Source organism: Danio rerio, chromosome 17 (assembly GCF_052040795.2).
Source record: "Danio rerio strain M-AB ecotype USA chromosome 17, GRCz13ab, whole genome shotgun sequence".
NCBI classification, from domain to species: Eukaryota; Metazoa; Chordata; class Actinopteri; order Cypriniformes; family Danionidae; genus Danio; species Danio rerio.
Window position 1 is genome coordinate 30,531,887 of NC_141037.1, and position 24,391 is coordinate 30,556,277.

At 36.9% G+C, this 24,391-nt stretch overlaps 1 protein-coding gene across 8 annotated transcripts in view; it reads right to left on the bottom strand.

Moving 5' to 3' along the window:
- Positions 1-475: 475 nt before the first annotated feature.
- The window catches only part of sptbn5 (spectrin, beta, non-erythrocytic 5), a 45,700-nt gene continuing 21,784 nt past the window's right edge, over positions 476-24,391 (bottom strand). For 6 of the 8 annotated variants that reach the window (XM_087290636.1, XM_087290638.1, XM_087290639.1 and 3 more), the window contains 38 exons: positions 24,153-24,332; positions 23,834-24,037; positions 21,623-21,772; positions 21,351-21,455; positions 21,055-21,246; positions 20,818-20,973; positions 20,520-20,711; positions 20,339-20,434; positions 19,076-19,194; positions 18,844-18,958; positions 18,518-18,631; positions 18,100-18,221; positions 17,817-17,979; positions 16,234-16,422; positions 16,056-16,133; positions 15,789-15,961; positions 15,035-15,125; positions 14,802-14,948; positions 14,559-14,696; positions 14,144-14,400; positions 12,162-12,348; positions 11,840-12,052; positions 11,553-11,749; positions 10,337-10,541; positions 9,735-9,911; positions 9,429-9,584; positions 9,013-9,230; positions 8,749-8,938; positions 7,840-8,016; positions 5,738-5,845; positions 4,263-5,309; positions 4,126-4,191; positions 3,897-3,980; positions 3,621-3,712; positions 3,406-3,519; positions 1,288-1,373; positions 1,071-1,178; positions 476-903 (listed from right to left, as the gene is read on the bottom strand). In XM_087290636.1, the coding sequence (XP_087146762.1) occupies positions 770-903; positions 1,071-1,178; positions 1,288-1,373; positions 3,406-3,519; positions 3,621-3,712; positions 3,897-3,980; positions 4,126-4,191; positions 4,263-5,309; positions 5,738-5,845; positions 7,840-8,016; positions 8,749-8,938; positions 9,013-9,230; positions 9,429-9,584; positions 9,735-9,911; positions 10,337-10,541; positions 11,553-11,749; positions 11,840-12,052; positions 12,162-12,348; positions 14,144-14,400; positions 14,559-14,696; positions 14,802-14,948; positions 15,035-15,125; positions 15,789-15,961; positions 16,056-16,133; positions 16,234-16,422; positions 17,817-17,979; positions 18,100-18,221; positions 18,518-18,631; positions 18,844-18,958; positions 19,076-19,194; positions 20,339-20,434; positions 20,520-20,711; positions 20,818-20,973; positions 21,055-21,246; positions 21,351-21,455; positions 21,623-21,772; positions 23,834-24,037; positions 24,153-24,332 (6,540 nt within the window). In that variant the 3' untranslated portion in view covers positions 476-769. The remainder of the gene's footprint in view (positions 904-1,070; positions 1,179-1,287; positions 1,374-3,405; positions 3,520-3,620; positions 3,713-3,896; positions 3,981-4,125; positions 4,192-4,262; positions 5,310-5,737; positions 5,846-7,839; positions 8,017-8,748; positions 8,939-9,012; positions 9,231-9,428; positions 9,585-9,734; positions 9,912-10,336; positions 10,542-11,552; positions 11,750-11,839; positions 12,053-12,161; positions 12,349-14,143; positions 14,401-14,558; positions 14,697-14,801; positions 14,949-15,034; positions 15,126-15,788; positions 15,962-16,055; positions 16,134-16,233; positions 16,423-17,816; positions 17,980-18,099; positions 18,222-18,517; positions 18,632-18,843; positions 18,959-19,075; positions 19,195-20,338; positions 20,435-20,519; positions 20,712-20,817; positions 20,974-21,054; positions 21,247-21,350; positions 21,456-21,622; positions 21,773-23,833; positions 24,038-24,152; positions 24,333-24,391) is intronic. The other 2 variants (XM_087290640.1, XM_087290641.1) reach the window with 1 other exon arrangement.

A 24,391-nucleotide genomic window follows, 5' to 3' on the forward strand; every position in this document is an offset into this window, starting at 1 on the left:
TTTTTATAATTATTAAATATGTTTAGATGTGTATTTTTATCGCTATGTTTTAATCTAATTCATTTTAAACACGAACAGAATATACTGGTCGTTTTATGAGGTGAAAAATTAACAATCATTTATCAAAGTCTGTAGCGCCATCATGTGGTGGCATCATTTAGTCATTTTGGGCAAAGACCTAAAAGCTGGGAGGTGAATTGTATGTAATTATTAATAATTTAGTCTTTTCAGAAGTTGTTGATTAATTAGCCTCTTGGCATTTTTTGTCCAAAATTAATGTATTAAATATATATTTTTTTGTTTCTAACACAATTAGCCATTTTTCAAAATACATTTATGCAACTTTCGACGATGATTGCAGCTAATATTAAAAAATTCCCAAAAAGGCAATAAATCATAAAACTTTGACCCCGTTTTATTTTTTTGCTTTTGATGGACTGTCAGACAGTAAACATTTATAAAGTACAGTCAGAGGTAAGCATATGATTTTTATTTAAATACCAAAATATTCATAATAATTTTCCAACACTTTAGCAAGATTTGTGAAATCCTCATTTGCTGTAAATCATCAAATTCTCTGCACAAATATTCATCAGTCATTTGAAGTCCGAAATCACCAAAAAAAAAAAGAAAAGTTAAATAATTTGATTTAAACATTATTAATTTTAGAGAATACTGATTGCATCACATAATAACAACCACATAAAACATTTGATTCAAATATAAATAGGAACCCAATATTAAGGCCAAATCTGCCGCTATGTAAAAATTATTTTCTGAAAAACTTCATAAATCCGCTCCTGTTTTTGGCCTTGGCTTCATTCTCTGTCTGGTTTTGTGTTGGAGGAGGAGGAGGAGCGAATGTGGGAGGCTGTAGCCCTTTTATATTTTGAGACACACTCACTAAAGAGGAAAAAAAGGAGTTTATTATTATAATTTATTCCAAATCAAACATGACAAACAAACAAAATTTAAAAAAATGCACAAAACAGTCCAAGCTCTTAAAGTAGAAACTAATTTCCCTTCAGTAATTTGATTTCCAGTGACACGTTGCTGTGGGATAATCTCACCTGAGTCTTGGCTCTCTCCTCCGTCAGGGTATTTGTGTTTGTTGTAGTACGTGTGTGGAGGTTTTGGTGGTGGTTCTCTCTCTGTCTCACAGCTCTCGGTGGAGTCTTCTGTTAATATGAATCCTCAGTAAGTGTTAAGCAGAAGCGCACACACATACATAGGCACGTTGGCACACATAAAGGCACAGAAGTGCTCAGGCTCTGTTTGTTCTCTCACCCTTCTCCTGGTCTTGTGTGTCAGATGTGTCGACTGGCACAGACTCGCTCTTCTCTACGCTTTCACTGCTTGATTCTCTCTTCATTCTGTGTGGGGACAAACATGACAATCACAGGAGCATGTGAGAAAACATTGTTGTCTAATAATCAGAATCTTTCAGGAGCTGATTTGTGGGTCAGAGACGATTCAAAGTGGATTCAAAGTCCCTTTTTGGTGTCCGCATCAATTTAAAATGAAATAATTTTAGAGGTAAGTCTATCAAGTGCAAGTAAAGTGTCTGTTTTGAATGCTGTTTGTGTAATTAAAATGATGAAATATGGGTGGAATGAAGTTTCGTTGTCATTCTGATATATGTATTTAAAAAAATGCTTATTCTGACTTCTACTTATTAAAATATGTTATCAAACCAAATGGCATATTTATTGTATTTAAAAAAAAAACGAGGGTAAAAGCTATAGTGTTTTAAAGCATTGTGACAAAGTATAAAGATTTCAATTGACAATTAATTTGAATTTTGGGTCTGCACTGTGAATCTTTTTCAAAATATGACAATTTGCTGTAATATCTTAGTCTAAATATGCATGACTAGGTTTTATGGTGTATAAAATATTTGTGCTCAGCAAATATCTGCTCACAGATCTATCTTTTAAATTCATGTTTTTATTAGGAAGCTTTACAATATTATATTTGTGCATATACATTAGATTAATCAGTAATGAAGCCAAATCTGGAGCTTATCTAACAAAATAACTTATGATAATGGTCCAAAAACAAGTACAACCAATGTATAATGTAAAGAAAAATATTAAATACAAAATTAAAAAAGAGAAAAAATCAAGAGAAGCAAAAAAATGTAGTTGAAATTTTGTAGGTTGTAATTTTTTTTCTGCAATATTTTGCTTGAATTTAATTGTATTATCTTTCAATTTCTAAATATGTTTAGTGAGAAATATTGTTTGAATAATTATGTTTAAAAATAAATCTGTTTTGTTTAATGCACTAAAATGCATTGTCTATATTCAATGAGTAATGGATAAAAATATTAATTTACAAAATGGGCTGTACTCAATTATGCTGAGAACTGTATTTACCGAATAACATTGTCAAAATTTTCTATAAACCGAACAAATCATTGTCATATCTTTATGCATTCATGCTTTAGAAATGCATTTATTATATTTATGTTGGTTTCAACAGGGTTTAACACATAAAACATAAAAACAAGAACGTTTCAGTTTCATGACTTTAATGTCTAGTCAACTAGTAAAAATGTATTAATTTTTCTTGCAGCTTGAATACATACTGGTTTGTAGTATGTCCAACTTGCAGACATGCTAGTAATTACAAAAAATTTATTTAACTTGGAAAATATATTTTTTTCAACTTGTTCAAGCTTAGGTTTGTGGTTAGAACCTTTTAATTAATACTTCTGTTCAGCAAGTATGCATTAAATTGATCAAGTATGACACTAACACATTTATAAATATTAGATTTTTTCATTTATTCTTTCATTTTCCATCTGTTTAGTTCCTTATTTATCAAGGGTCGACACAGCGGAATGAACCACCAACTATTCCGGCATATGTTTTATATAGTACATGCCCTTTAAGCTACAACCCAGTACTGGTCAACACTACAGCCAATTTAGTTTATCCAATTCACTTATAACGTATGTCTTGTGACTGTGGCTGCTACCAGAGCACCCGGAGCAAACCCACTCGAAAACAGGGAGAACATACAAACTCCACACAGAAATGCCAATTGGTCCAGCCGAGACTCGAACCAGCGACCTTCTTGCTGTAAGGTGACAGTGCTAATATATATTTATTTCAAATAAATGAATGATTTCAAAATAATAATAAAATTGTGACTAAACAAATGCAGCCTTGGTGAAAAAGAGGAGGTTGTGTCATATGATAATATCAAAATGAAATGCATTGTTTTATTGAGGCCTTTTCTTAATATATAACACAAGGACTGTTTTATTATGCTATATTCTTTGTCTTTATGCTCACCATGAATACCAATGGATTTGAACTGAGAAATGAAAAACATCACATCACAGAAGAGGTTCAGTTCTGTATATAAAAGCAATCAGTGTTGTTTATATGATGTTACCCAGGATTGTCTGAAGACACAGTTGGATTAATACATTCCTGGAGCTCCTTCAGCCACTTCTGCTGTTCTCCTTGAGATGATGCAGCAAACAGATAGTGACTGCCATCACTCAGCCTAAACCAGAAAGCCCAATGAAAACAGATAATACATTAGTTTTTCACCTGAGATGTGAGCAGATGTTCCTTCAACAGCAGTTGGCATGAATCATAACTCACATGAGTTTGAACGTGTGCTCCTTTCTCCTGTAAAAAGGGTTGTCTTTACAAATAGCTCCAGCCAAATTGATCGGTGGCCAGCGTGTACAGTTCTGTATGACAAAAATAATTAAAGTCCACAAAATCCACCACACTCAAAACAATATTATAGCTCCTAATTGTTGTCGTCAACATGTGTTGGATTCACAAATGTAGGGTAAACACAACACTAACCGAGTCCCTCTTTCAAACTAGCAAATGTGTGTGTGACAATGTTGTGTGTGTAAAGCCAGATACCTCACTGGCGGCATCTTGGTCTTTAAACAGATTGAGTGTCTCCTCTTCCAGTAGTGCATAGACCGTTTCCCAGTGATCCAAGCCCTGATCCAAACCAACAGATCAATGCTCAACCATTAAGTGCTCTCACAGAAACAAAACCACACTATAAACAAAGAACTGGAGCTAAGGATGTCAAGGAGAGAGCTTTTTAATCAATATCACCATTGCTATTGGTTGGAAAGCTTACTGTATTTCCTCCTTGCTTCAGTTTAATCTCCAACGTACCCTCCATTTTGGCATCTTCTGCTCTGATCTAGAAAAGTAGGCAAATTGTAGACCAAAAAAGGTGGAAACGTCAACAGAAAAGCATAAAAATGTGTTTACCTTGGTGGAAGCAGCTGGAAAGACTATTGAGGATTCCACAGAAGAGGACGCTTGTGGTTCTGGGTTGGAAACGAAAGATTGAGGTGATGACTGAGGGACTGATGGTGGAGTGGATTGAGGAAGGTTCCTATCTTCTGAGTCTTGGTTGTCCACCAATTCTGTGACCTTGGATGGTGGATCAGGAGGGTTTGTGGATGGAGGTTTTGTGAGTGGAGGAATATACGGTGACTCAGGAGATCTGGACAGTGGCTCAGGAGATCTAGACAGTGACTGAGGAGATCTGGGCAGTGGCTCGGGAGATCTGGACAGTGCCTCAGGAGATCTGGATAGTGGTTCAGGCGATTTGGATAGTGGTTCAGGAGATCTGGGCTGTGACTGGGAAGATCTGGACAGTGGCTCAGGAGATCTAGGCAATGGCTCTGTAGATCTGGACAGTGGTTCAGGAGATCTGGACAGTGACTGAGGAGATCTGGACAATGATTGTGAAGGTTTAATGGGTGGCTCAGGTGGTTTGGATGTAGGAGGACCCCACAACTCTTTATCAGGAGTTGATGGTTTCTGACGCCTAGGAGTGATTTTTGGTTTATCAATGGTTTTCAAAAAGGATTCAGTCTCTCTTAGAGTATCGACTTCATCTTGTGAAGATGTGGTATGTTTAACCTTAGATGCATTGTGTGGATAATGAGGTCTGTAAACCGCAGTGGAGGAGGAGTCAGGGCTATCCTGACCAGAAGTGGATGGTTTGTCAGGTGATGTTACACTATCACTGTCACTGCTGCTCTTTCTTCTGAGTCCTGCTGCCACTCGTGACACCACAGGAGAATCAGTTTTATCACTTCTGCTTTCCCACAAGGCAGACCTGGGGGTAGGGACTCGGGAAGGTGTGGGTGAATCGCTGTTCTTTAGGACTGGACTGGTCAACAAGGGACGAGGGGGCAATGCTGGCCGCTCAGATGGCTTTCGCTTTAGGGATGTTACACGAACAGGCTTGTCCCTGCTGCTGTCTGTACTGTCACCTCTTTGAATTTCTTTCATCTTATTTTCCCTCTGGGAGAGCAAAGAAAGAGCAGAGAAATCAAAACGAGTGAGTCAAAGCTGGTAAATGTGGATGTTAGAAGGGCTTCAAAAAAGGGAACTGCTTTTGAATGAAATTAGCTGTTTATTTAAAATTTGTAGAAACTTTTTATTTTATTTTACTAAAGGTTTTGATGCAATTTGGGAAAGTGTCTCTTTCATTTTGCTGTCTGGAAGTGCTGAATGGATGAGCTTCTGTGCTCCTATTGTTTAGTGTTGCAGATGTGATGGAACCAGTCGGAGACCAAAAACACTAAAGATATTAGTTCTTCTGTTAGATTCTGTCCACTATGCTCTTCACTATGACATACTAATTGAGATTAAAAATTAATTCTTATGCCCAATACCCATTGTCATTTTATGCAGTCTGAACCCAGTATAATCTGTCAGTCTTAAGTTACCTGTGTTCTTCTGGCTTGAAGGGCATTGAATCTCTCACTCTGTGCTTGAATCATGGCCTCCAGATCTTCCTGCTTTTTCATCAAATCCAGAACATCTGAAACTGATTCCTGTTCACAGATTTCATTTGATTATATTTCATGAAACAGCATTATGCTATACAGTTGAAGTCAGAATTATTAGCCCCACCTGAATTATTAGCCCCCTGTGTATTTTTTCCCCATTTTCTGTTTAACGGAGAGCAGATTTTTCTTTTTTTTATTATATATTTTTATTTCGCTTTTTCAAGAATTAACAATACAGAACATCAAAACAAACAGCAAACAAACTAAATTAAAACACACACAATATATAAAATAAACAAGTAAAATTTAATTAAATAAATAAATAAAAAAGGAGGAGATACAGTATAAGCCAGTAGAAACAAAAACATTTTGTCAAATCAAATCAAGTGGTACTGTTTTAATGTAGTTCAAAAATGGATTCCAAATCTTTTTAAATACTTCATTCTTTCCTCTCAAAGAATATGTGATCTTCTCCAATGGTATACAGTTACAAACTTCTGAGATCCACAGTCCAATTGGTACATCAATGTCTGTTTTCCATTTTAAAGCAATGCATTTTTTAGCTATTGTAAGCAACATTTCGGTAAGTTAAATAGCATTATTATGCTGGAGGTTAGAATTTGTGTAATTACCCAATAAACATATCTCTGGATCCAATGGAAAATCAATTCCATGAATCTGTGATATAATATTACATACTTGTACCCACAACACTTTCACTTTAGGGCACAGCCATGTAAAATGCAAAAATGTACCTTCTTCTATACCACATCTGAAGCAGAGGGGAGAAATACTGTTTTTAAATTTGTGTAATCTGGATGGAGTATAATAAAGCTGGTGTAAATCTGGAATTTAAAGTTGAGGTTACCCCATCTCTACATAGCTGACCCCACAGGTCATTTTCTAGTGTTATCCCCAAATCCTGTTCCCATCTAGTTTTAGACTTATCTGGGTCAGTCAAATGTTGTCTAAGCATCAAAGCATCATATATTCTGGAAATTGTTTTATGTAATGGTTTATCAGAGAAAACAAGTTCCTCCATAGCAGTTAAATTGGGTATCTTGGGATAATTTTTTAATTTGACCCTTAAGCAATCCCTTAATTGCAAATAACTAAAGAATTCTTTATTGGTCATGTTATATTTATTTTTTAATTGTTGAAATGACATTAAAACACTAGCATCAAAACAATGCTCTAGATGTGTAATTCCTTTATCTGCCCAAATTTTAAAATTGTTGTTTTTAAAGCACATTGGAAGCAATCTGTTCCCCCATAAAGGTGTTTTGGGAGAGAGAAATGCCTCTTGTCCCAACATCAACTGAAGTTTGTTCCAGATCTGTACTGAGTGGATAATCATAGGGTTATTGGTTCTAGTTTTTATCAATTTTTCATCCCATGCATATAGTATATTAGTGGGACTGTCCTCTTTCATCTCAAATGTCTCCATATTAAGCCATGGAGAGCAGATTTTTCAACACTTTTCTTAATATAATAGTTTTAATAACTCATCTCCAATAACTGATTTATTTGATCTTTGCCATGATGACAGTAAATAATATTTTACTATATATTTTTAGAACACTTCTATACAGCTTAAAGTGACGTATAAAGGCTTAACTAGGTTAATTAGGTTAAAAAGCCAGGTTAGGGTAATTAGGCAAGTTATTGTATAACAATGGTTTGTTCAGTAGACTATCGGAAAAAATATAGCTTAAAGGGGCTAATAATTTTGACCTTAAAACATTTTTTTAACTCTTTTTATTCTAGCCGAAATAAAACAAATAAGACTTTCTCCAGAATAAAAACAAAATTTTTCAGACATACCGTGAAAATTTCCTTGCTCTGTTAAACATCATTTGAGAAAAATAATTATATATATATATATATATATATATATATATATATATATATATATATATATATATATATATATATATATATTTTTTTTTTTTTTTTTTTTTTTTTGTGTTAGGGGGCTAATAATTCTGACTTCAACTGTATGTATAAATAAATTTTCACAGTTCTGAAAATTCCTTTACCCCATAGTCCTCTGCTCTGAGCGCGCTCTCATAAGTGTTGAGCCAGTGCTCGGCCTGCTCCAGTTCCCTCTGCAGTTGCTGGAGCTCTATGTCTTCCTGATACTGAGCTCTCCTTTCAGTCCAGGCCTCCAGCACCCGCACCTCCAGATCCTTGAGCTCGGCTAGACGCTCCTCAAGCTGCACAGACATGCATACGGTCATTTCAGATACTGTTTACATGCTTATTTCCATCTACTTTAACCAACGTGCATATATAACCATAACTAAGTGCAATTTTTTTATTTATTAATTTCCTTCCTTCCATCCATCCATCCTTCCTTCTTTCCCATAAAAGGTCCCATAAATAGTATTACAGTAACCTACACTACCATTTGTTCTTTAATTGCTTGCTCTGAAGCTCATCCAACATAAAGCAATCCACACTAACTTTTTATCTAAAAAACACCACAAATTCAATGCATTTTTATTATATATCTGGGCATGTGTGCGCATGTTATCTTTAATAAATATAACTTCCTCTCCTTCTCCAATGGCATGTCTTGGTCATTGAGATCACACCAATAACAAACCACAACAATTCAGCAACAAAATATCAAGTGCAGCACTACATTGTTTTTTTTTTTTTATCTGAGAAGTTGTTTCATCATATACTGTACATTATATTAAGGGGAAATATGGCAACTTTTGTTTCATTTCAGTTTTGTTACCTTCTCTCTAGTTTTTCTTCTAAAAACTAATTTCAGTTCATAAAACACTTGTAAAAGTTTTTGTTTGCAAAATCGGATGTAACAGTTTTAGCTAACATCTGTCAAATTCTGATCCCCCAATTACCATGTAACATTCAATCAGCCCCCAAATCTGTGACAAACTCATGTAGAGTATCCCTGTTTTTAGACACAAGTGTCATACCTCATGACTCCATGAGTTCCCCTCCTCCATCAGACGTCTCCCATCATTTTTAACCATTTCCGATTTGTCCAGTTGTCTGTCAATCTGTGTGCGGTACTCATCATGTTTTTTAATCATCTGTTCCAGGTCTTTAACCTTGCCTCCGAATCCCTCCCCTGTCATCAGAGACAGTGTCTCTTTCAGCCAGCCCCTGAGACAGAATCAACAACATTAATGCAAAACGGCAGAAAACCACTTAAAAACCTTAATAAAAACTCTGCATACATCATCTCTCTCCATTCAATCAGATATCTTTGAACGGCCTCTGCCTGTTGGAGTCTTTGTCTGCGCTGGTTGGCTTTCTCCAGCAGGTTTCTCCAGATCTCCTCCACTTCCTGGAGTCTCTTGCTCAAACTGTCCCTTACTCGAGGTGACCTGCGGACCAAAGCTTTGCCCTCCTCTTTTCGACGAGACACATCTTCTTCTATCACTGCAAGGTCTCTCTGATGAATCAAACAGTTGTATTATTTTAAGAACAACCGACAAGCATTAAATCATCTTTAGTAAAAAAAAAAAAAAAAAAAAAAACATGACAGGGTATCGCTGATCAAACAAAACTCAATAAAGTTTCTGTTAGATTGTTATAAATCAGATCTGTGGAGACTGATGTAACAAATACAGTGTTTCTGAATATTGTGTACCTCCAGTCCTTCATGTTGACGGATGAGAGCTTGGACACTAAGCAGGTCATTCTTCAGCTCCTCAGAGTCCAGAGCAACTTCCTTCTCATTCATCCAGATCCGAAGCTCATCCAGGTCATGTTCAAACTGGTGAACTTCTCGAGCTGAATGCAGGTTCTGTCAAAAACATTCTCTTATCACCATAAGAAATCTTTGCTGGGATAGTTCATTCAAATTTGAAAATTGTCATCATTTACTCATCCTCGATTAGGGTAAAAACCTATTGGAGTTTCATTCTTGAAAAATGTTGTTTATTTTTAGTGTTACCTCTGCTCTTGCTTTCATAGCCTTGTTTAAATCCTCCCAGAGCTTGAGTAGATCTTTCTCTTTTTGTTGTGCATCTGCTGACTGCACACTTTGCTTCAGCTTTTGAACAGTGCTCAGCTTACTCTGGCCCAGAGTCCCGACCTCTTCTGAAAAATCCTCAAACTTCTTTTGCAGTGCCTAATAAGAGCAAGGGAGTTTTTAAAAAATGGGCTGAAATGATTATTGCAGTTACAAACGCTGTTTCCAACTTCTTTCAATGGAAAATAGCTAAAGCCTGCTTAAAACTACATTACTAGATAATGCCAGATGTTAATTAGTTTATTGATCACATATTTAGGTTTTCTTGCATTTGTTTCAGATTGATTATTGTTTGTGCTGATATATGTTATAGCCCCATCCTCAAGATTGTCATATTCCCTTTAAAGTCTCAAAAGTCACTAAATATAGTGACAAAATGTATAATTTGGCAACACACGTAATTTTCTAATTCAAATTAATTTCTAATTAACAAAAGTTAAAAAAGGAACACATACGTAAATATATCTTAAATCTCTATTCTGTGTTTTTGCTTTCTTGACAGAATATTTTTGAGTAATACTTACTTCCACTCCTTCCAGATCTTTTCCATAATCATCAGATTCTGCTATGGTCTTCCGAGAAAGGAGCCAGGTCTGTAGGTCTCTGGCATCTCTCTCAAATATGTAGAAATTGTACTGATTCTCCAGCTCTGTGCGACGTTCACCAGACAGTTGCAGTAGTGTCTCAAACTCACCCTGCATATCTTCAAGGCTCTTACTCACTAAATGGCTATGAAGACATATTAAGAGGTCAAAAAAGGTAATTATTTGAGGCGTTCAACTACAGTTCTAATGCTTTGGGGGTTTTATTCAGCAAGGGTGCATTGAACTGATCTGAATCAACAGTTATGGCAATTATACACTGAAAACATTTCACTTTGTTAAACTTACAAACTCAAGTTCACCAGCTGCCTTAAAAATAAAAGTAAAGTCATCTGAAAGAGATTCTTTGTTTCAACTTAAGATGTTGAGTTTAATTTATATATATATAACTAAAACTCAACGACTTCAGTTAAAACAAAGAATATCTCTAAGTCGAGTTGACTCACATTTTTCTTGCTTGCGGCTGGTCCTGCATTTATTCAATTTATGATTCACCAATCAGATGATTCCTAAGCCACTATAAATACCCTAAGTTCCATATAACAGCCATCTTGGTTTTGAAGAATCCCCTATTCCAACCCTACTCCTCCTCCTTTACTAAATGGGTGGCACAGTGGCCCAGTGGTTAGCACTGTTGCCTCACAGCAAGAACGTGACTGGTTCTAGTCCTTACCAAGCCAGCTGATGTTTCTGTGCAGAGTTTACATGTTTTTCCTGTGCTATCGTGGCTTTCACCAGGGTTCCCCGGTTTCTTCCCATTGTCCAAAAACATGCAAATTAGGTTAATTGACTAACCCAAATGGGCACCATAGACATGCTCTTAGTAAGTAGTTATCTCTTAAGAGCAATCACTATCTGTTCATTAGCTACTACAGCTAGAGGGGAGTTCTCGAGATCTACCTAAGCTCTAACTCCTCTCTCGCCTTGCAAATGGGAGGGCACCCCGGGCTCAAGGAGCTCAGGGCTCTCTCACGGGACAGCATGCCAGACAAGCTTTATAATCAATCATCAGCTAATTGTGAACTCTTGAAACAAACATTAACACAAAAATGAAATAATAATGTTGATAATATTGCCATTGAGAACTATTCTGCAGACCTCATACAAAAAAATATTAGTTAAATCAAACACGACTCACCTGTTGGGATGCTGAGACTTCTCTAAATCTGTGCCGGTTTTCAGGAGAGCCTCTACTTTTCCACGTTGGCTTTCCAACTCCAGGTCAACTGTGTCCAGCTTCCTGAGAAAAGCTTCAGTGGCCTCCTCATTCTTTCCATAGTCGCGGGACTCTAAAACAGGCTTCTGTTCCTCCATCCACTGCTCCAACTGGGAAACCTGGTTCATCACAATGGAGCAGTATGAGACATTAGGTTTAATGATATGCATGGTGCATAAATCGTAGTTCTGTGTTAACTGATAGCACACCTCTGAGAGAAAGCTCTGAATTTTCAGTGCTTGTTGAAGCAGGCGATCTTTATTCGCTGACTCCTTCTTCAGGGCGTCAAAGTTCTTCTTTAGCCCTGAAAGTTTTTCACTGATCTCACGTGATGCAAAGTGTCGTCCTCGCACCAAATTCTGTCCTGCCTCCTGTACAGCCATTATTAGAGGAGTTCGGTTCTCAATTTCCTGCATCACAACCTAAAAATGTCACGTAATGAAAAAAGATCCATTTATCAAAGCAGAGCAGATTAGAAATAGTTTAGTCAAGCAGTTAAACTTGCAGTTATAGATTCTACAGCAGACTAACCAGATGTTTTTTGACTATAGATTGTATGCTCTGTAGGGAGGTGCCCCAGTCTTTGGTGGCCGTGGCCTGCAGCTTGTCCTCAATCCACAGCAGCTCATCCTCTAAGTCCCTGTAGAACTGGAACAGCAGCTGCCACGACTCCAGAGTCTCCCTGCGGGTCTGCATCGGCTCAGCCAGGCCATTATACCTGACAGAAATGATTAAATGTCAATGTTCTCCACTTAGATGAAATTTAACACAGCAAAATCTGTGATGAGACCGCAAGTTGAGATGAGATATGCAAGCAATTGTGTTATGTTGTAGAGCTTTAGATCATTGTGGGACATCAATGTTTAATCTTAAGGAGTATTGCTCCTTTCTCATTTATTAGTTTAGCCCTAAACAATATATGTACACTACATGACAAAAGTCTTGTCTCATATCCAGGTTTTAGGAACAACAAATAATAAATTGACTTCTAGTTGAATATTTGGTTTCAGAAGTGGCTAATATGAAAGGCAAAGGCTTTTAGATTACGCTTATTTTACCAAAATAAAAGATGATCATGTTTTGAGTTTTAATTGTTTTATTTAGGACAGTAAGGTTTGGTTAGACAAACAAAAGTCTAGTCACTTTACAGAAGTAATGTACAGTAGAGAATATAAAGTGCAGTGGAGAAAGAATGAATATTGTGTATAACTCCCATGAGCTTGGACCCCTGCATTCATACATCTCTGCAATGACTCAAATAACTGATTAATAAAGTCATCTGGAACGGCAAACAAAGTGTTCTTGCAGGACTCCCAGAGTTCATCAACATTCTTCGGAATTATTTTCAATGCCTTCTCCTTCATCTTACCCCTGACATCCTCAATAATGTTCATGTCTGTTGACTGGGCCAGCCAATCCTGGAATACATTGACCTTATTTGTTTTTTTTTGGGGGGGGGGATTTGATATGGAGACTGAAGTATGTGCAGGATCGCTATCCTGCTGAAGAATTTGCCTTCTCCTGTGGTTTGTAATATAATGGGCAGTACAAATGTCTTGATACCTCAGGCTGTTGAAGTTGCCATCCACTCTGGAGATCCCTCGCACGCCCCCATACTGAATGTAACCCCAAACCATGATTTTTCCTTCACCAAACTTGACTGATTTCTATGAGAATCTTGGGTCAATGAGAGTTCCAATAGGTCTTCTGTAATATTTGGGATGATTGGGATGCAGTTTAACAGATTCATTGGAAAAACCTTCCTTCTGTTTCAAAGATCAACTATAAGTCAACTTATTATTATTTGTTGCTCTTACAACAGAGATCGACGACAAGACTTTTGTCAGGTAGTGTCCAACTATCTTACCTACTTTAGAATGCAACAGGAAATAAGTATGCAAGCTTTCATAAATGTTAAACCTGGTGATCTTCAAGGAATAGTTCTCCCAAAAAATGAAAATTTCCTGATTATTTGCTCATCCCAAATTTGCTTTTCTAGGGTTTTGTCAAGAAAAACAATGTCTAATATTTTTTTCCCAATAAAATTTCCCTTTAAAAATGACTAATCATTTTGCTGAAGAGCAAGTATATTGGAAACCATTTTTTCTTACTATGAATGTAAAAGGTTGACAGGTTCCAATGTTTTTTGGAACATCTTATTTTGTGTTTAACAGAAAAAAGACAACCATAAGGTTTGAGTGTGAGGGTGAGTAAATGGTAAGTAATATTTTCATATATATATATTGAGTGAACTTTCCTTTAATGAAGTGTAATTTATTTCTTAGTATATCCAAACATTTCAGTATACACATTAAATTGGATTACATATGGTCTGGCGGAAAAAAAAAAAAAAAGATTTGTTGCAAAGTTTGCAAATGCTTTTTACAATTGAGCCAAATGTAAGGCATCATGTAAGTATACAAGTGCAATAATTGGAAATTTTGGTATTGGGACAAGACCACTTTGTTCAGTTCCACAAATACTTCTTAAAAAAAAAAAAAAAAAAAACATACCTGTTGACCACCTCCCAAACCCTCTGCTGTATATTATCTGCGAGGAAGTTGCCCTGAGAGCTGAAGTCTTTGGCAGTGTCCACTAGCCCCTGGACTTTCTCCATGTGCGCGTCTACCATTTCCTCCAGACCCTGTAGAGCCTTAAGCAGCCTGCTAACAGAGGCCAGATCACCTCCATAGTCATCATTCGCCACTTCCACCTCCACCGACCCAAGCCACTCCTCAATGTCACCTAATGAACGCTGGAACTGTAAGGCCTAGAAAATCAGAGGAAAGGCAAAGCAAAACACAATCCAAGATGTTCCAGGGTCAGTCAATCTGGAAGTCATGAGGATATGCATGTTGATGTATCTAAGATTCATTGTCAGAGAATGACATTAAATCAGGAAAAAGCTTGAATTTTAGTTCGCCAAACCTGATACGCTTGCTGTAGACGTGTCTTCTTATGCTTGCAGTTGCTTAAAAGCTGGTCCCAGTTGTCATCGACATCCTTTATTCGTGGTTTTATTTTGCTTTTAGCAGGATGACTGAAAGCCAGCATGTTATCACCATCCTGAGGAAACATTTCTTGGTTTAGCCTGAATGCTGTGAATGCTCTGTTAATTGTGAAGTTCATGCAAACAGAGAAAGAATATGATATATTCAGGCATTGCCATACTTTAATGTGTGCCTGCACTCTGTTGCGGTTGGCCAGAATCTCTGCTTCAAAGCTCTGGTGTTTCAGTAGCTTAGCCTGCAGATTTATAGGATCTTTCCAACTCTCGTCAACAGCCACTGAGTTCTTCTCATTCAGCCATGAGGAAATCTGTACAAAATACAATTCAATTTCTGATGTACAATTTTGAATAATTTTACAAATTCAGCAGAAGTTTTTGTATTTTTTTCACAAACCTCATAACTTGCTTCCAGGAACTTTTGCAACTGAAGAGATTCTTCTAGAGCTTTTCGCCGGGATTTGCTGATTTCCAGTATTCTTTCCTTCCTTTAAGAAATTAATTTAGAATATTATCGATCTAAAGATTCGCATGACAAATGTTATGTATATGCTATTTCGTTATATATTAATGACATAAAAGAACACGTTGTAATAATAATTATTAAATAATAACTGCACCATAATGTTAAAGGGCACCTATTTTACCCCTTTTTCAAAATTTAAGATAAGCCTTTTTTGTCTCTAGAATGTGTCTTTAAAGACTCAGCTCAAAACACCCATCAGATTATTTATGATGCATTTCAGAATATTGGAATTTGAACCCTATGTAGCTTTAGGTGCCCTTCAATTTACCACTATATACTATTTGATATGTTAAAAATGTGTAATGTACCAGATCAAGATGTAACTCTGGAATAACATAAGTTAATATATAGTACACATTTAAATAATCAATAAACAAGCATTTAAAGCAAAACCATGCTTGTATATAGCTTATTTAAATATATTAATATATTATATGCTTTTAAGTAATGCAATTATACTGTATATAAAGCTATACTTAAGTGAGTCAAAAAAGTACTGTGCATTTAATATAAATCTGAAGGTCAATACATTTAATTAATCAGGTTCAGTTCTACTTCTATTAAAGCACATTAAGTGTCAATCTTCCTTCACATGGTGAGTGTGTTTTCTGTGCTTCTCGCACACCTGAGCAGAATAGCTTTTGTCCTCTTCTTGATGTTGTCAGAGTCGTAGTGGTTTGCCTGTATGAGCTGCTGAGCGTATCTGTCAACCTCTGAAACCTGCTCCATCTGAGCTTCTAGAGAGTTCTCAAACAGAGCCAGCTTCCTCTGTAGAGCCTCCACCTCCGACAATGAACCCTGCCATAACAGCGTAGAGGGACATTTGAATTTCTTAACAGGTAAAACATTAATTATTGCTTGTTAAATGAAGTGCAAGATCTAAAGCTATTACCCCTAGATCTTCATTGATCAAGAAAGCCTCCCTGTTACTCATCCAGCTCTCAGTCTGGTCAGCATAGCCCAGGAATATCTGCAACAGGTCAATATCTCGTTTTGCTTTATATAATACCTCGCAAATTTCCCTGAAAACATAAACTCTCAATGAACCACAAAAAATGCTTTTAAGTTACCTGGAGCTTCAGGGCTTGATCCAGAGTTTTTCTTCGGTCCTCCCAAGCTCGGGTAAGCATTGTCTTGGCATCATCCAGCTTGCGTAGGGCTTCTTTAATCTCTGCTGCATCACTGTGTCCAGACTTCACAAGATTCTGTCCGAAACTCTTAACTGAATCTATCCGATCGCCACGAGCATCAATTTCAGCCTGCAAACATTAAATGTAGATAAAACACAAAGTCTTCATATAATATTATCTTCAACACAGTAATTCTCAACTTTTTTTTTTTTGACTCCAAGACCCCCTACTGCTCTTCTATTGTAACAGTAGATCTGCTCATTTCCAAACGTTTTTATTTCTTGTGCCACACTTCCAGAAAGTTTTACTGAATGTTCATGAGGTTTTCATTTAAGGGATATTTTGTTTTTGAAAATAATGCGTACTCTTAAACAGCAGTTAGGACTCAATAAAATATTTACACTTTCATTTAAGTAGTATATTATATATTTAATTGTAAACTATTATGTCATTATAGTGGTTCATTCCACTGTGGTGACCTTTGATAAAAAAGGGACTAAGCCATAGAAAAATGAATGATGTAATTATAAATATATATATACATGACATTTTAAGATTTAAAAAATAGGATTTTTCCACTTTCAGAAGTCACACTTTTAAAATTCCCTCATGTTCATTTTTTTCAAAGGTCTGGGATTAAGTTGTTAAAGATGAAACCATTAAAAAAAAAATATGATGTAAATATGATTTGTATAATAAATATTATTTTAACTTGCATCTTGAGTTTTGGTTGTAGGTATGCACCAGTAAGGTTTTTTTTTTTTTTTTTGCAAGTACTAATACCGATTTTAACTAATAACTACTGATGCCGATCTACCATTTGCTCACCCATCAACTAGCTTTACATACACTACTGACAATTTTGTTCATTCAATTCACCTACACCTCATGTCTTTGGACTGTGGGGGAAAGCGGAGCACCCAGAGGAAAACCATGCGAACGCAGGGAGAACATGCACACTCCATACAGAAACGCCAACTGACCCAGCCGAGGCTCGAACCAGTGACCTTCTTGCTGTGAGACGATCGTGCTACCCACTGCGCCACTGTGATGCCCCAAAATGATTTTCCTTGAACATTAATTTGACATTCAACTGGCCAACATTATGAGAGGCACAAAGATAACAATAAGTAAATATATTTTGTACAGAGTTCATTTAGTTGCTACTTAACAGTATTCAATATTATTGAAACACTAGAATGTTCAACTCATTGATTAATAAATCATCAATATCATCTTCTTCCATGCAATCATGATAATAATTTTAAATTGAATCCAAATCTCCCAATATCAGGTGCTGAAACATCAGTGCATCTTCCTATTTTAAACACCATCTTGTCCTTTTTAAATCAGTGTAAGCCACCAATGTCTAGTAAATAAACAACTGTAAAACTGTTGATGTTAGCTTTGTGTTTGACAGAAAAAAAGATAAGTATGCACAAAACAACAACAGTCTACTATAGTAAATCAGAAAGAAAATGGTTTTAATAGATTTTAAACAGGAATAAAGCGTCTTAATATACCTTCCAGTCGTGATGTTCTAATATGAAACTCTCAGCTTCGGTTTTATTCTTAGGCAGGCCTTTCTTCACCATCTCATCACTTTGCTTGAGGGTCCAGTCCAAAAGCAGACGCTGATTCGCTTTAAACAGCTGGAGCTGATGAGACTCCTGCAATCGCTCCTTCCTACCACAGGAATCAGTGTTCTTTCTCATTTTATGGATATTTTCATCCATTCATTTTTACCACTGTACATTGTTATTTTTCTCTTATAATTGAACAATACAGAAACCAATGGTTGCATACCTTCGTTTGATTTCCTTGTCCAGCTTGACTAAAGCAATGTTGACCTCTTCCTGCTTCTTGCTAAGTTTGTCAGACAGATCGCAGTGTCTCTTCAACCGATCTTTAGTCTCCTTTTCCAGGGCCTGGTTTTACAAATTAGAGCAATTGTGTTCTTTGTAACCCTTCTTGTAAGCAGACTAGCTTTAATGAGTTACACAAACCCTCATCCTGCAGCAGATAATGCACCATGAATGGTTTATTTAAAGGCTTTTGTGTGTACAGCAGTTACTTCATTGAAAGGTGCTGAGAGTTTTTCTATAAAGCCTTTAACCACAAAGCAAGCACACACAATAGATATTGTAAAGGACATGCTACCCACAGTGCTCTGATTAATATGGATGAATGTGCTCTTTGTAAAGCAGCTGTCCGTTCTACTCACAGCGCCTCTCTCCTGGATGACCCTGGCCTCCCTCTCCATCTCTTCATGTCTGCGAATGAGGTTCTCCACACTTTCAACATCCACCCCGCAACCCTGACCCTGGAGCAACAGCATCTGTGGTCGACAAAAAATAATTCAAAAACAAATGAATGTAAGATTCGGTCATATTGTAAAGTAATAACAAAAACTCTTTCATTTTACGTGATCAAAATGAAATGAGTGATTAACTATGAAAAAGGTAATGCTTTATTTCCAAAACTCTCATATTGGGTTTAAAGTCAAAGTTGGGTTCATATTCCGACACATCTAGTTTTTCTGACTGTCACCTTCTCTCCAGCTCTGTCCCGGACCTCCTCTAGTTCTCGGATCAATGCGTGGACCTCCAACGCTGCCTCCAGCTTCCTCTTATAGCTGCTCAGGTTGCCATGGAAATTCCTCCATCTGTTGGGAACATGACAAGAAAGTCAAAACAAGCAACAATAAGCTTGCGATAACAGAGGATGAGTGCATTGTCTTAAATGAACAGGGATCTGAGCTGATTTTAATAGGAGGATGTACCGTTCATTGAGCTGCTGCCTACGCTTTTTCACAGTCACCAGCTCATCACTGTTCTGTCTCTCAAGTCGAGCGGCCAAAGTGTTGATTGTCTTGATGTGAGCATCGTCAACAGTCACATCCTAAAGGATGAAAACCACTTGGTCAAAAAATATCACTGCATTAAGAAATATTTCTCCATTGTTTTCCAAAGAAGGACTAACTTCTTATGAGTTTGCAACGACATGAGAACCTAAAACATGGGAATGACATGACAACCTATTAAGTTAAAGAGCCCCTATTATGGGTTTTTGAAAATGACCTTACATTCAGTATGTAACTAAGCTCTAAGTGAAGTGAAATACTGTGCTCTGAAGAGTGAGGGAAAGTTAGTGTTGTTTTCCCTACCCAAAGATGAGGCTGTGAAGAGTCAGTGGTTGAAGTTTATTTTTGCGAAAATACCTTAGCATTATAGCCCCAGCCTTGTGCTGTGTAACTGTTATTTTTCTGACGAGTACTTCTGTAATCTACATGCTTACAATGGGGGATTTGTGAGCTGTTTGTTAAAGGAAGGATCAGAAAAGACTATTGATGTATGGGACTTTGTCAGAGCTTGACAGGAACTTTACAGTACACAGTTCATGGATCAGTTTGTTCCTCCATTTCACAGGTAAGTAAATGTGAGTTAAATTATTGCCTCTTTGTTTTCTTTAGCTTGCAAATTATGTATTTAATTGTGTCTTGTTACTTGTAACCTTGTATGGTATCAGGTTAACTCTTTATATTCTCATATTGCATCTAAGTGCCCCCTTGTTTACAGATTTAAATGCGTTTGTGAGCTTGCGATCCTCTGCTGTTTGTTGTTGCTATGGCCACCATCAGCTGTTCCTACACACTTGCAGCGGTTGAGTTTCAAAATAGTTCAGCTTTTGCCACTGTGTGGATTAATACTGAATGTCTGTCACTGTTTTTACTTATGGTTAAGAATAACGCAATATGCTACTGTTTAACTGCAGTCGACCAATCGCAATAGACTGGGTCATCAGACCAATCAGTGCAGATTAGCATAGTGCTAAGGAGGGGTTTGGGAACAAATGAATCGCTGAAAGAATCATAAGGGAGTATTAGGGTAAAAATAAATGCATATTTTAAGACAATGAAAGTGTTTTTTGACCTTGCATGCATATCAGCATGTTGTTGAAGACCCCCAAAACCAAAATATGACCTTTTATCATGCATAATAGGGGCTCTTTAACATTTTTAGACCAAACAGAACAGCGGACTTACTCCAGAGCCTGACCCTCTGAATTCACTGAGCTTCTTCAGCAGCTGCTGACCGTGTTCATAATCCTCCCCGACATCTCCAACATTTATCATCACTTCCTATAAACCAAAGATTTTAGGGTCAATGAAACTCGACATTAATTCTGGGTATAGCAGTACTGATGGAATGCCCTCATTTATTCACCTTTTGCCTAATCCAAACTTCAACCTGTTCCACTTTCTGCAGGAACTCAAGAAAATCACGGTTATCCTCTAGAACCTTTCCACGCACCGCAAGCTCTTGCTTTAGAGCCTCCCAATGAGAGATGAGCGCTGAAACAGTCTGGCGTATCTCCTTTGATTTTGGGTGATGCATGGTCACCAGCTCATTTCCAGCCTTGAGACAAGCATGTCACAATATATGTGAAATATATTTATGAAGACTAAAAAAAGAACAAATAAATATAGGCTAATCTCTGACTCGTGAACCACCGGAGACTCACCTGCTGGACAGATTCAATGATATTTCCATGGGCCAGAATCTCAGCTTCAAACACCTGATGCTTCTGCAGCATCTTCATTTTAGTCTGAAGGTTGCTCATGTCCATTTTGGAGTCTTCTTGTATCTTGTTCATACGATCTGTGATCCATTCCTCTGCCTATATTATGAGTAAACCATGCAATTATTTGGTTTGCTTCTTACTGTTAAAGGTCACTTGGATTAGAAATGACACATTTACCTCAGACACATCTCGGCTGAAAATACAGTGAAGCTTTGAGACCTCAAGATCCTCTCTTCGTTTGTCAGACAGATCTTTAATCCGTTCCCTCCTTTCCTGAAGAGCTTTGAGTTTGTTCTTAACATTGCTGTTTTTTTCTCGTGTTAAACCTTCTGTCTTTAAACGCTCTGCTGATTCCTGAAGAGCCACCATCTACATTGACACAATGAGACACTCAATCATCTCTACTCTGTCAGAAACATCATTAAAATGGGTTTGATGTTTCAGACCATACTGTAGGCTAAAAACTAACCCACCTTATCTTCCTGAGAATGAAGAAGTTTTTCAAAGGCCTCATGGCGCTTAATCAAACTTTCAACATCATCCACCGTCGTTCCTAAATCACTGTTCTTCAACTGGATCTGCAAAGGTACAAAAGTTGTTAGCCTCAAGGACATAAATGTCTAGCTGCAAACTTAAGTCTGAAATGAGCTTGCAATCTAACACTATATATATATAAAATCATCAGAAAATAATTAAAGAAGAGTTTAAAAGTTTGTTGAAGCTGCTTAGCTGCAGTAGTACTGACCTCTTGAGAGTTGGTGATCTTCTCCATGTACTCAGTGTCTCTGTAAAACACCTGCTCCAGATATGTGTTCTCCAGCCATTTCTGCCTGAGCTGCCAGTTATCGGAAAGCTTCTCTCTCTCTTCTTGCAGAACTTTCAGTTTCTCCTGGATCTAATGGCACGTTTAAGCATATTTAGTAGAGCTGCACAATACAGTATATTGTTTGGCATCAGTATCGTAATGTGTGCATCTACAATAGTCACACTGCAGGATCTGCAATGTTGAGTCAGGATTATAGCTGACCAGCACTAGAGTTCAAAGCAAGTGTGATTTGTGGTGTGACTACAAAGTCATTGCAACGCTTAACCATAATAGAGTGAAACCATATAATTTGCATTTGTCTTTAACCCTTGTGCACTGTTTAAATTGACTACCCTTTTATGTTAGGGATGAAAACATCCACTTTTTAAAGTTTTTTTTTTTTGATAAATCTGTTGATCAACCTCAGTCCTGATCAAAACTACTAAATTGTTTAGAAAATTACAGGATTTTAACACTTTAATTGTCAAATTCACAAATGGTCACTGAAAAAAAATGTATTTTCAATTTATATAGTAATTGTGAACTAGATCACAGTCTTGGACATGTAAACGATTAGTAACAACTTTGGCTTTGTTGCATTGTTAGATTTTCATTTGTTTTCCCTAATTTACTCTTGGGGGTTCTTTTTGCCCCATTGACTTCCGTTATTACCACATTTGATGGTGCATAGATACACAGTCTTTGTTTTTGTTTACTCCATGTATTTCTGAGAGCTGAGATGCATGTATAGATTTTCTCAAACACATCAAGGTAAATGTGCAAAGGTCACTCTCACACACTCAGACACACATCCACACTCTTTAATTAGCTGTTATACTCCATATAAAATCCAGAAACTAAGCTTTTTTTGCACAAGCCTATCTAAAGGGTCAATGGTGCCAACTGATGACCAACAGTATATATTACAAATTGTGCCTCCTCCCAACAGGGAAAACCACCCACAATCAAAAACGCATGATTATATGGTATTATGATTTTGAAAAAAAAAAAATTGGTTATAATGGAAGTTAATGGCGCAAAACAGCCATCAACAATAAATTAGGGAGAAAAAATGAAAATCAATCAAAAACAACATTGTTTCATGTCTGATACGTTGATATAAGTTTAAATAAATCCAGTCCCCAATTCCTTTTTATATTTTGTGTGTTTTTTGACCAAATCAGTTACATCATCTTTGAATTTGGCAATTAGAGAGTTAAAATCCTGTCATTTACAACGCAATTTAGTAGTTTTGATCAAGACTGATGTTGATTACCAGATTTATGAAATAAATGTGAAGAAAATATTTATCTGATGCATTTTTAAAGCAGTTTAATTTAGTAGATGTTTTCATCCTGAACATCCTGAACAAGGGTAGTCAATTTGCCCAGAGTGTTTCGTTGAGTATTTTTTTAAAATTCAAAGCATTTTCTCAAAATATGTGTCAAAATAAAATTTGTCACCAAAAATCATTCTGTTAACGTGGAACGTTGAAACGTGGAAAAAGTTTTGGCTAAATTAAGACTCAAAATCATCCCAGAGTGGAGGAAAACGGTGTGTGTGTGTGTGTGTGTGTGTGTGTGTGTGTGTGTGTGTGTGTGTGTGTGTGTGTGTGTGTGTGTGTGTGTGTGTGTGTGTGTGTGTGCGTGTGCGTGTGCGTGTGCGTGTGCGCGCGCGTGCGCGCGTGTGCGTGTGTATAAGCATTTCAAAAGAGTTTAAAGCATCCCTGCACAAGAAATGTTGTTATAATTTATAATGTTTAGAATGTTTTTAGATTTGAAATCAATTGTTATTTACTGTATACATTGAAGTGTTATTTTAAATTTTGTTATTTAATTTCTGTATTTTTAGACAATCTGGAAAATCTATTTTGTATCTTTGTTCTGTTGTATTTATCTTTCCTTGTATTTTGTTATATTTTTATCCAGATGCTCTTGTCTGTCAATAAAATCACCCCAAATCAATCTGAAATTATTTATTATTTCAAAATATAGCAGTCCATATCATCCAGAGAAACTGTATTCAAATTTAAAGATATATCACAGAATAACTAAATATGATGCAATGTCAGTGTTTTCAAATATCGTGCAGCCCTATATAGTGCGTATAATCGCTTGAATATGCACATTCAGACAAATTGTAGTTTCTTACCTCTCTAGCATTAGGTATGTCATTCTCCAGAAGGCCTTGGCCCATAGACACAGCCTGGGCAAACGTCTCCTCACGGGCCACAATCTCAGCCCACAACTGTTGATGCTGGAACAACTGCAGGTCACAGGTGGCAAAGTCTCGAATGGACTCCTCTGCCTTCATCCAGCTCAGCACCTGAGAGCACCACAGGGAGTAGTCCTGTGCCTGGAGGGCAGAGCAATACAGAAATGACTATAACACTTTTCACCCAATATTTTTTGAGGGGGTTGAATTACATCAAGATCACTTTTAATTTTAAAATGTTCTGAACTGAGGATACCGTGTTGAGGAACATGTAGCGGTCTTTAGCCGATTGCAGCTCCTCTTCTCTCTGCTCCATCCGCATGCGGAGCCGCTCCCAGTTCTCCACCACCTCCTGTTGTAGTTCCTGCAACCCCACCCGCAGCTCAGGAGAGCACATGCCCAAAATAGCATCGGTTCCATCCAACAGCTCCTGCAGCTGTAGACAAATCATAAAGTATAAACACTGAAATGGAGAAATAAATAAGGAACATTTGT